At 33.3% G+C, this 13009-nt stretch overlaps 2 protein-coding genes across 2 annotated transcripts; both read left to right on the plus strand.

Annotated features, from left to right (window-relative positions):
- Positions 1 to 1943: 1943 nt before the first annotated feature.
- Positions 1944 to 3992, plus strand: LOC149478453 (UDP-glycosyltransferase UGT5-like). Its single transcript, XM_089709388.1, has 4 exons — positions 1944 to 2805; positions 2881 to 3103; positions 3276 to 3495; positions 3671 to 3992. The coding sequence occupies exons 1-4, from the start codon at positions 1969 to 1971 to the stop codon at positions 3942 to 3944; spliced, it is 1554 nt and encodes a 517-aa protein (XP_089565514.1). The 5' UTR covers positions 1944 to 1968; the 3' UTR covers positions 3945 to 3992.
- A 3884-nt stretch (positions 3993 to 7876) lies between these two features.
- LOC149478454 (UDP-glycosyltransferase UGT5-like) lies at positions 7877 to 10358 on the plus strand. The gene is made up of 4 exons (XM_089709611.1): positions 7877 to 8732; positions 8841 to 9063; positions 9332 to 9551; positions 9962 to 10358. The coding sequence occupies exons 1-4, from the start codon at positions 7896 to 7898 to the stop codon at positions 10233 to 10235; spliced, it is 1554 nt and encodes a 517-aa protein (XP_089565737.1). The 5' UTR covers positions 7877 to 7895; the 3' UTR covers positions 10236 to 10358.
- The last annotated feature ends 2651 nt before the right edge of the window (positions 10359 to 13009 follow it).

A 13009-nucleotide genomic window follows, 5' to 3' on the forward strand; every position in this document is an offset into this window, starting at 1 on the left:
TACACACGTTAATTATATTGACCGACCCGCGAAGGCGCAAAAAAAAACGAAATTTACTTAATAATAATTTATTGTAATAAAAAAATTACATTTAAATTATCTCTAACTTAATTAACTACGTCCCTCAGGTTCAATGTTGGAACCAAGAGTGTCCATTGTCTTCGGCGGGGCAGCGTCGCGGTGGTGGTGTTTGCCGTAATACTTTCTAACCTTCGGTTTTGGTTTCCAATCTGTTCATCCTGTAGCTACAATCCAAATTTGTCGTAAATTATCCGGTTCAGGAAAACTGGAACAAGCCATTGAATATTTCAGATATTTAATTAAATACACACTGCAGAATATATATTATTATTTCCCATAATAGTGGGTAACAATTTGTAGAAAAGTTGGCAACACAAAATTTTTTAGGTTAAAATTTATAATTGTTATTTTTGTGGTTTTTAAACAATGTATTCAAGTCAACAGTACGTGATACACATTATATTAACACGCTGAAATATCATGAAGGCCTATAAACTGATAAAGAGTTGTATACTTACGAGTGAAAAGACAATCCAGGCATTTTCGTTCTACTATCACTTTTACACCCTTTAACGCTACACCGCACCATGGTATTATTTTATAAGGTATTAACAGTAAGTCTAAAACATTCAAAACCAAACATACCATGAATTACGTAACTTAGAACATGTAAAAACTATATTTTTATGGAAGACGATAGCTAGCTGTCAAACTTTGTTTATCAAAGTAGGTTGCTATTCTTGAAAAAAGTGGCACGCTGCGTGAAACAAAAAATTTTATCGTTCTCTCTCATTTCTTTACACAACACCGGCATAAGTTGCTCTTTTTCTTGTGTGAATGCGACATAAGATATCAATTTGTCTATTGGTTTCTCTGTCTACGCAAACACTCGACTCTCGAGTCAACTTCAATGCACGCGCGCGATTCATGCAATTTTCTAATTAAAATTATAAAATACGTGTTGAAATAGCCTGTACTTATCAGTATTACTTGTGAGTGTTAAAATGAACAATAATTATAATGTGGCGTTCATTAAAAAGTGTGATAAAACGTTACAAATTCGGCTTGAATGTAAAGCTAAGGGACCGCCACGGCCTGAACTTGATCTTACGCAAAAATGTACGACAAAAACGAAAACATATACGCGTGTGTTTAAATCTGAACAATATGTAAAAAAAACCGTGGTTGTGTGGTTGTGATGAAAGCAACAACAGATATTTACGAATGTCTTGTCGCTTTAAGTTATAGATATTTTTGCACACCAAAAAGAAAGACGTATGTAGGTATTTCCTTTATAAGTAATTTTTTTGATAAATGTACTGCTTTACACCATGTATTTTCAGTGTTTTATTTCAAGTGAACACCCATAAAATTTTGTCACGAGCCGCCTCTGGTCATCCTTAGTTTAAAAAAAATATTTGCTTCAGTCTTGAACTTTAAACTGCTATATACCAAGAAATATATTTTGTCTTAGCTTTTAGGTTAGGTTAGGTCTCTGGAAACAGCCTCCGGCATGTAACTAGAAGGAGCCATTAGATGCACCCTATTATTTTACATCCTTCTAAACATAGATGGTTATAATAAATTATAGCAATAACCATATAATAATGACGAACAATTAAATTGACTGCCTTTAGTTCCACGACGTCACTCAACAAGTTACAGTCACATTCAGTTTGCACAGCGATCCGAGCAATCATGTTTTTTGGAAATGCAACCAAGAAAGTAAAATTTAAAGAGATTAATAAAATTAAAAACAAGCGTCATATTTTTGTTGTATCAAAAGTACGTATGCTCAATAAGTAGCAAAGAAAATTTTATCTATTTATGACATGATAAAAAACATATCAAGGGCTATAATTAGCTTAAAAGAAATGCGTTGATTTGGTTTACCTATATAAACAACATGTATATTACTGCCGAGTCATTACCGTAACATTATTCAAAATGCCACGATCATATTATTATGTGTTCGTTTTGGTATTATTTTTTACAAAAAATGACGCGGCGAGAATTTTGGCAATATTCCCAACTCCATCGATCAGCCATCAAGTTGTATTCAGACCTCTGACACAGGAGCTAGCTCGACGTGGCCATGAAGTTACTGTACTCACAACTGATCCAGTGTTCACGAAACAAAATTCTCCCGCAAACTTTACTGAAATTGACGTTCACGATATCTCCTATAAAGCCTGGATGGAAAAACTAAATTCGCAAGGAATAAGTTTCGGTGATAAGAATGGTTTTTTTAAACAGATGAATATCATAGGAACCTTAATGGGCGACGTTGCGGAGATACAATTGAAAACTGATGAAGTACAGAAGATACTGAAGAAGGAGAAAGACGCATATGATTTGTTATTAATAGAAGACTGTGCGGAACCTTACTATTTGTTGTCTCATTTATTCAAAGCACCACTGATTGTTATAAGCTCTATGGGTCTGTCGTTTAGTTCCAACCAACTAGTTGGTTCGCCAGGAAATATTTTCGTATACCCAACAATGTTAAATCAAAGAGTGTATAATTTAACGTTTTGGGAAAAAGTAGAAGAGTTGTATAAATATTATAAAGTAACGAACGCTTGGCGTTCAATACAAGATGAGCAATTAAAGAGAATGAAACATGTCCTCGAACATGACGTGCCTATTTATAGTGAATTGAATAAAAATGTTGATATGGTTTTTATGAACATGCATCCGCTTTGGACCAATAATGCACCGTTACCACCCAATATTATTAATATTTGGGGAATTCACAAGAAACCAGAAAAGGCGCTTCCACAGGTAAGCATTCTTTTTTAGTAATAGAATTGTTCATTGTGTTTATTTCTTGAATTTGCTTAATGCTATTGTTTTTAGGATCTTCAATCGTATTTAGATTCATCAAAGAATGGAGTTATTTATTTAAGTTTCGGAAGTAATGTTCCCTTCTCGTTGCTACCACCACAAACAATTCAACTATTTATTAACGTGTTTTCAAAATTACCTTACGATGTGTTGTGGAAATGGGAAAAAGATGAATTACCTGGAAAATCGGAAAATATTCGTATATCTAAATGGTTGCCACAATCAGATTTATTGAGTGAGTTATTTTCGTCTACAAATATTTAAAAAAATGGCGTCTGTGTTAAGAAGCTCACAAAAAATTTAACTGATTTGAAAATTATTTTTTTTTACAGCATAAAACTTCGTAATTCTGAGTTATCAAAAGTTGTTGTATAGAAAAATTTAATTTAATTTAAATTATGTTTTAGGACATCCCAAGATAAAATTATTCATAACACAAGGAGGTCTGCAATCTACGGATGAAGCTATAACCGCGGGAGTACCTCTCGTTGGTATACCAATGCTTGGGGACCAATGGTACAATGTAGATTATTATAGGTACCATAGAATTGGAGTTGTTCTAGAATTCGAAACACTATCTGTGGACGCACTTGATAAAGCCATAAACACTGTTGTTAATGATAAAAGGTAAGAGATAATTAACGACAAGTATCGTATCGGATTTTCTATGGAAAATTTCCACTTTCCCTCCCCCACAATTTCAAGCTCATCAAAAATATGTTTTCGGGACTGTAGATGATCATTACCTTCATGTATACAAATGTGTTCATTATACGTAATTTTAATAAAAATGTGTTTACAGCTACCGTGAAAACATTTTGCGGCTACGTTCGATCATGAAAGACCAGCCTCAAAGCGCCCTGGATCGCGCGGTGTGGTGGACGGAGTACGTGCTGCGGCACGGAGGGGCAAAGCACCTGCGGGCCGCAGGCGCTTATAAGAACTGGGCTGAATACTATGACATCGATTTCATATCAAAATTTGTCGCACTTATTATCTTTACTATAGCCGTAATTGTATATATTTTATATTTCCTATTTAGTTTAGCACCAAAAACAAAGAGTAAGATCTCATGAATTAAGTATGTTTTCTAAACCATTGCATATAATTATTGACTACTAGATTTCCGCTCGCGGCTTCGCCCGCGTTTTCAAAGGAAAACCCGCATAGTTCCCGTTCCCGTGGGATTTCCGGGATAAAACCTATCCTATGTGTTAATCCAAGTTACCCTCTATATGTGTGCTAAATTTCATTGTAATCGGTTCAGTAGTTTTTACGTGAAAGAGTAACAAACATCCATACATCCATACAAACTTTCGCCTTTATAATACATAGTATTAAGATTAAGTTACTTCAACAGAATGTGTTCAATGCTGCATTGCATTTAAGATAATATTATTTAATTAATTGTATTGCTATACATAATAATAAATGAAATATGAATGTGTTTTATTTTATTTAAAGCATACAAACAAAGAATCACAAATTCAGTTGTACAAATGTAAGAAAAGCTTTGGATATGGTTGATTATAAATTGCGACCAGTTGCAGTAGTTCCTGAGATTAGCGCGTTAAAACAAACAATCAAACAAACTCTTCACCTTTATAATATCAGTATAGATTTATACGTTGTAAATTGTGCACTCCAATTAGTTTCGAAATAATTTAATGTCACAAAAAATTGTTTTATGTAGGTAACGTTTAGCCAAAGGAACCCTTCTAATCGTTTGAAAAAAAAAATGCTATTCAGAAATATATTTAAAGAATATTAAAACCAAGAAAGTTTCGATTTGAGGACAAGTATTTGTAAGCTGTAGAAAATAATATTATTATCATCACAGAATATTATAACAAATAAAAGATGATTATTTAACATTTCTCAATAATGATCACCTTTTATTTAATAATGCCGTCATTATTAATTAAAACAAATTGCATAATAAAATAAAATTGCAATATAAAAAGATGACAATTGATTCTGATGGAACAGAATAAAATAATTTGGAAAATCCAAAAGTGCACGCCTCATAATTTTTTTTAATAAATATTTATTAATTATTATTTTTGTTTATTTAATAACAATTAAACCACATCGAATCAGACCCTGAAAAATGAAAGGGTTCTATTCCTGAGCATACTCAAGCGTAAGAGAAAAAAAAAAGACTCGATTAGTAAAGTATTTCGGTCGCTATCGTGTTAACAAGAAAAAGGATCCGCACATACAGACACACGGACGTCCAAGACAGAACTTTTTTAAACTGTTTTTTAACTAGTTTAAATAACAAAAATGACATCAAAAATATCATGAACGTTAAAAATAGTGTTTTTTCTTAATATGTGTGTGTATGTATTATCTTACAAGTGCAATGTATGATACATAAAGACATTTTAAGTTTGAAAAATCAGATGTTTTGCGCGAAGTGACAGTAGTACCCACCTCAACGCTTCGCTTATGAGGCGTGCAATATTTTTGCAGTTTAGTTTTTTTTTTATTAATTTAGTTACACTTCAAATTAATCATTTGCGATTATAGTGTAACACCAATTAAATCTCGGAATGTTGACGTTCGTAATAAATAATAAGCAATAGTTATAGTTACAAAAACCAATAAAAACATTATGAAAGTAAACAAATGTGACAATATGCCCCAATTTGTCTAGCATTGACCCACATGTTGAATAAAATGCCCAGTGACCTTTTGTATGCAGATATAAATAATTTGGAAAATCCAAAAGTGCACGCCTCATAATTTTTTTTAATAAATATTTATTAATTATTATTTTTGTTTATTTAATAACAATTAAACCACATCGAATCAGACCCTGAAAAATGAAAGGGTTCTATTCCTGAGCATACTCAAGCGTAAGAGAAAAAAAAAGACTCGATTAGTAAAGTATTTCGGTCGCTATCGTGTTAACAAGAAAAAGGATCCGCACATACAGACACACGGACGTCCAAGACAGAACTTTTTTAAACTGTTTTTTAACTAGTTTAAATAACAAAAATGACATCAAAAATATCATGAATGTTAAAAATAGTGTTTTTTCTTAATATGTGTGTGTATGTATTATCTTACAAGTGCAATGTATGATACATAAAGACATTTTAAGTTTGAAAAATCAGATGTTTTGCGCGAAGTGACAGTAGTACCCACCTCAACGCTTCGCTTATGAGGCGTGCAATTATACAGGGTGTAATCGTTAAGTGTGCACAGGCAATTATACCCTAACTATTACAGATATCAAAAAACTGAATATCGAAAAGTTCTATGCCTAATGAGTAAAATAACAATAACCCATTGAGCCCCGAACGGCCCGATCGGCATTTAATATTAAAGGTTTTGCTTTTTTATTTGATTTTGTGCTTTAATTAATTCACAAATTTTAATGAAAGTTAATTTAGTTTATTTTTATGTAAATAGAGCTCGACGTGGAATACAATAGTATTCCCAAACGAGGATGTCATTTCGAACATTTGCTTTGAATACAAAATGTATGGGAAATACAAGGTATGGGAGCGTTTCATGTAACATTTTTGGATATTTCTCGTTTTATTTAAAAAAAAAATATTATTGTCATTTTACTCATTAGGTATAGCACTTTCAATATCAGTTTAAAAGTTTTTTGATATCTGTTATAGTTACGGAATAATCGCCTGTGCACACTTAACGATTACACCATGTATTATAATATAAATCGAATTCTGATTTTTATATGGGAACAAGCGTTGATATAGTGTTAATTTAATAACATAGGTACAAGTATCTGATCATGTTAACAAAATAAAATAACGCACATAGGTATCTGTCTGTACTGTTCTTGTCTATACTACCTATCTATACTTAATATTATAAAGAGGAAAGGTTTGTATGTATGTATGTATGGTTTTCACGCATAAACTACAGAACCGATTTTGATGAAATTTGGCACAGATAATCTTTAGACCCTGAGAAAGAACATAGGCTACCTTTTATTGCGAAATATGTAGGTACCACGGTCAAAGCCAGGCCGGACCGCTAGTTATGGATATAACAAGAATTTATATTTATTTATTGCACGCCTCATAAGCGAAGCGTTGAGGTGGGTACTACTGTCACTTCGCGCAAAACATCTGATTTTTCAAACTTAAAATGTCTTTATGTATCATACCTACATTGCACTTGTAAGATAATACATACACACACATATTAAGAAAAAACACTATTTTTAACGTTCATGATATTTTTGATGTCATTTTTGTTATTTAAACTAGTTAAAAAACAGTTTAAAAAAGTTCTGTCTTGGACGTCCGTGTGTCTGTATGTGCGGATCCTTTTTCTTGTTAACACGATAGCGACCGAAATACTTTACTAATCGAGTCTTTTTTTTTTCTCTTACGCTTGAGTATGCTCAGGAATAGAACCCTTTAATTTTTCAGGGTCTGATTCGATGTGGTTTAATTGTTATTAAATAAACAAAAATAATAATTAATAAATATTTATTTAAAAAAAATTGTGAGGCGTGCACTTTTGGATTTTCCAAATTATTTTCGTCTTGCTGTCAGTCCTATGTCCAACTCGCACTTGACCGATTTTATTCATTCATAGTGGAAACATATTTTTGGCAATATTAACATTAAAGTATAACTTTATAACGATAATGTGCAAAACAGAAACACGATCGTTAGGTTATAGTTTTTGTGTCAGTTATTATGAATGGTTGATGTTATTATTTTATAATCATGGTGCTTCCGAGAACAACTGGTTAGACCTTTAAACTCAGAAGAGGTATGTTATTAGTATTGTAATGTCTTAGGAATTAATAAACTTAAATACGATCGTACTATTTTTAATAGTTTAGATGTTCATATACTCATATACTAATATTAATATGTACAGTAAATATCCTTATAAGATACTTTTATCTAAATGTTTATAATAAGATAAAAAACACATCCTACATAATAATTAGTTAAAAATGCGCTGATTTACGTTTCCTATATAAACTGCGTGTACAATGATGCATAGTCATTACCGTTATATCATCTGAAATGTCAAGATCACTTGTAATATCGTTTGTTCTATTTTTAATTTTTACTGAACATGACGCAGCGAGAATTTTGGCATTATTCCCGACTCCGTCGATCAGCCATCAAGTTGTATTCAGACCTCTGACACAGGAGCTAGTTCGACGCGGCCATGAAGTTACTGTACTCACAACGGACCCAGTGTTTAAGAAAGAAAATTCCCCAGCAAACCTAACTGAAATAGACGTTCACGATGTTTCATATAAAGTCTGGAGGGAAAAATTAATGGGACATGGAACAGGTTTCGGTGAAAAAAATGGTCTATACAAACAGGTAAAGGTTATTGGAAGCTTAATGGGTGATGTTGCAGAAATTCAATGGAAAACTCCTGAAGTTCAGAAGATACTTAAGAAAAAGAAAGACGCTTACGATTTGTTAATAATAGAAGAATGTGTGGAACCTTATTTAGTGTTTACTCAATTATTTGAAGCACCAGTGATTTCTATTAGTTCTATGGGTATGATGATAAATGCTGATCAAATTTTCGGAACGCCTGGACACCTTTTCTTGTATCCAACAATGTTACATCAAAGAGTATATAATTTAACGTTCTGGGAAAAACTCGACGAATTGTACAAAAATTATAAGTTAACGAAGGATTGGAAAGCTATACAAGAAGAGCAAAAAAAAAGTTTCAAACAAATTCTAGGATATGACGTGCACCCTTACAGTGAATTGTATAAAAATATTGATATGTTGTTTGTGAATATACATCCGCTATGGACTAATAATCCACCGTTACCTCCCAATATTATTTCTATTTGGGGTATTCACAAGAAACCAGAAAAGGCACTTCCACAGGTAAGCTATTCTTTTTTAGATATAATATTCTTCAATGAAATAATTCCTTGAATTTAAGTTGTTGTTATTGTATAAATTTATAAATATAATTGTTGTTATTGTTTTAAGGATCTTCAAGCATATTTAGATTCATCGAAGAATGGAGTAATATATTTAAGTTTCGGAAGTAATGTTCCCTCCTCGTTGTTACCAGCAGAAACAATTCAACTATTTATTAACGTATTTTCAAAATTACCTTACGATGTGTTGTGGAAATGGGAAAAAGATGAATTACCTGGGAAATCGGACAACATTCGAATATCGAAATGGTTGCCACAGTCAGATTTACTGAGTGAGTATTAATATTTCCTAAGAATAAAAAAGTGCTTAAGATAAGAAGTTACTTAACTACTTAACTGATATTAATAAATTGATAAATATTTCATATTACAAAGCCACTTAATTCCTGAGTAACTATTAATATTTTAGTTTTGTTTGTATCCCGTTTGTTTGTGACTTCGCACTATTTTGCTTATCATTTTTGTATTTTATGAATATCACTATTATGAATTACATTTATATAATTTAGTACAATGTTAATATTTAAAATTGTGTTTAAGGACATCCCAAGATAAAATTATTCATAACACAAGGAGGTCTGCAATCTACGGATGAAGCTATAACCGCGGGAGTACCTCTCGTTGGTATACCAATGCTTGGGGACCAATGGTACAATGTAGATTACTACATGTACCATAGAATTGGAGTCAGACTAGATTTCCACGAAATATCTGAGGATGCTTTTGATAAAGCAATCAAAACTGTCATTAATGATAAAAGGTAACATAATTAAGAACACGTATGTAGCAGTTGTAATCATATGAATTGTATGAACTAAATATTTTGACTAACCGGTTGGCTCAAATGGTTGTGAACCTGCCTTTCAAGGCACAGGTCGTGGGTTTGTTTCCCAACCGGGGCAAATATTTGTGTGATGAACACAGATGTTTGTTCTGCCTGGGTATTAATTATTCTTCATTATAATCTATATAAATATTTATTTAAAATTATATATGTATATTTATCAACCATCTGGTTTCCATAAGCGAAAGCTTAGTATGGGATCAGATCGTGCCGTGTGTGAAAATTGTGCTGAATATTTATTTATTTGTAAATTTTGTACTCTAAATAACTCTAAGAAGATTTATTGGATATTATTTAATGTCTCTCTAATACGAACGTAATTTCAGTTACCGTGAAAACATTTTGCGGCTGCGTTCGATCATGAAAGACCAGCCGGAGAGCGCGCTTCAGCGCGCCGTGTGGTGGACGGAGTACGTGCTGCGGCACGGAGGGGCGAAGCACCTGCGGGCCGCAGGCGCTAACAAAACCTGGGCCGAATACTATGACATCGAATTTATATCAAAATTAACCTTACTTGTTATATCTATTGTAGCCGTATCTGTTTATGTTTTATATTTCTTTCTAAGTCTACTACCCAAAACCAAGAGTAAGATCTCATGATGAATAAATTTATTTATGTTTTCATAGCCATTGCCTATAAATACAGTATTACAGTACTACACAGCATATTGTTCACAACTGAATTACGCTTCATATACTTTTAAAATAAATTAAATTAATGTATTCTAATGTATTTCATTGTAATTGTAGCCAAAATAAATAAATCAACATACATGATAGAAAGAATCAGGAACTCACACAATGTAGAACGACAATTAATTGACCTTGAACGTGTAGTGTAGACTCAGTGTAGACCAATCTTATCACGAAAAATTTTGGGCACAAGGCCAACAAATGTTTTAAAAAGCGTTCATAAAGATTAAAAACATATTATACAAAATAAATGTGCTGGTGATAATTTAGAAGACCTTAATATCATGTTAGATGATAATTATTATGTAAGTTATATTAGACATGAAAGTTTAAAGGATCTTACGTCACTTTTAAAAGTTTTTAGGATACAGAGAGGAATGTAAATTATCACATGAACTCAAAACGCCTGGGTGACACCAATCATATGCCCTAAGCATATGCCTATATCGTAGGTAATATTAGCAATTCATTTAATATCTACCTAATATTTATAACAGCTAGGAGACAGGCGGAAATGTTAATTATATCATTTGAACCTTAAACCACTTAAAACGCCTGAGACCTTTGATAAGAAATTTGGCATATAGAATTAATCCTAATTAACATACTTATAATATCACCAGATCAGACACCAATCTTGTGCCTGGGTCATTATAATATGTATTTAACAAATAATTGTGTTAAATAAACGATTTATTTATTTATTATTTATTATATTATTGTAATGTTAGCCTTTCGTTTAATACAAGTATTAAACGAAAGGCAATACAAGTATTAAATGTAAGTTTACATTTATAAATGCTATACATTTTGAAGATTTTAATGATGATTTGATGAACCGTAAAAATACTATATCAACAATCATATGGAATAAAAATGATGCAGGTTTAATAAAATTCGCCGGGCGATGGAGCGGGGATCTCCATTGTCCGGTGTGATGAGGCGGCGTGAGACGTGTTCCGCTCACGCCACCCCATGAGCGTAGAGCTGGCAGGCTCTTCACAGGCAGCAGGCCGTACACGGACCGCTTCAAGCAGTTGAGACCGACGGCTTGAAGCCGCGACCGCGCGCTGAACTATGGACATTCATTCACTACCGTACACGGACTGCTCGAGCTGTCGCGACCGCTTCAAGCCGTCAATTGCGCGGTTTGTAGTGACAGCTCGAGCAGTCAACGACCGACCGCTCGAGCAGTCCGTGTACGTCGCTCAGCCGTTAACTACTCGAGCCGCCCGTGTTTAGTTTTTTGGCCTAGTGACGGGAAGTAGCTGATGGGGTCACGGACGACTACCATACCCGTGGCCCCGTCCTTGATGCGGCTTGACGGAACACGTGACGAAACACGGGGCTTTGGTCAATAGGAATTCGACATGACTCCTGGTAAGTATCTATGCAAGATTTGCCCACTTAAAATAAAAAAGGTTTAATAAAATTGTATGTACAAAGCAATACTACAAATCTGACGTTGTTATGTCAGTTGGTATCAGGAACTACTGACTCGAATAAAAAATTTATCGAGGAATATGTAGGTTATCATTACCATCCGGCCGAGGCCGTGGCCGAGGAGGGCAGGTCTAATGGAAAATTTTGTTTTAGAGCAGATAAAGTTCCGTGATTCAGATAGTAACTAAGTATTAGGTATTTTTGGCACCATTTACCTGGACACTAACAAATCAAATCTTACTGAGCAATAAGATATCTAATATAATTCTAAGTGGTGAAAGAATTTAAGTGTTCTGTCAGTTATTATCGATTATCTCACACAAACAAACCTGTCGAGGGGTTCCAGGTTCGACTCTTATCAGAAGTTACGAAGGCGTGGTTTATCGCAGAGCACGTACAGCTGTGAGAAAAATGAACTTAAAGTACACAAAGGTTCAGTTGTTTCGTCACGCTACACGTCTTAAACATAAAAAAATTAACTGCTGATTTGGGTTCTGTATATATTATATTTTATTTTGATAGACCTCCAAGTTTTTCTTTACCAATTTACTGAATCAATGAAATGCTCAATTTTAATCTTCTTATCTAAAATATAAAAATGAATCGCAAAATTTGTTGGTAAGCGCATAACTCGAGAACGGGTGGACCGATTTCGATAATTCTTTTTTTATTATATTCCTTGAAGTACCAGGATGGTTCTTATGTAGAGAAAACATAAATATGTACCACGGGCGAAGCCGGGGCGGACCGCTAGTCTTTATATATAAAAATGAATCGCAAAATGTGTTGGTAAGCGCATAACTCGAGAACGGCTGAACCGATTTCGATAATTCTTTTTTTATAATATTCCTTGAAGTACGAGGATGGTTCTTATGTAGAGAAAACGTAAACATGTACCACGGGCGAAGCCGGGGCGGACCGCTAGTAATTGTAATAAAGATATAGCTAAAGATCGATAAGATGTTAATGACCTACATTTTATTAAAAATATCCTGTTACGTTAAGTCATACTATTTGATAAAATATTCAAATCACCACTAATTGTCGGGTTGCTTTGTTGTGTTAATTTTATTATACAAAGATTTTTTTTTTAACTTTTGTATATATAACTTATTTAAAGATAAAAAGTTATAGAAGCAAAGTTGTGGACAATTAAATTCGCCACGAATTATGTCTTCAACTTTTCTGTGGAATTTCTGCAGATGATACAGCATGAAACCCTTCCCAACCATTGCAGA

Source organism: Colias philodice, chromosome 22 (genome assembly GCF_061535455.1).
Source record: "Colias philodice isolate Cphi_HAF_F1 chromosome 22, ilColPhil1 Martin Lab GWU primary, whole genome shotgun sequence".
Taxonomy (NCBI): Eukaryota; Metazoa; Arthropoda; class Insecta; order Lepidoptera; family Pieridae; genus Colias; species Colias philodice.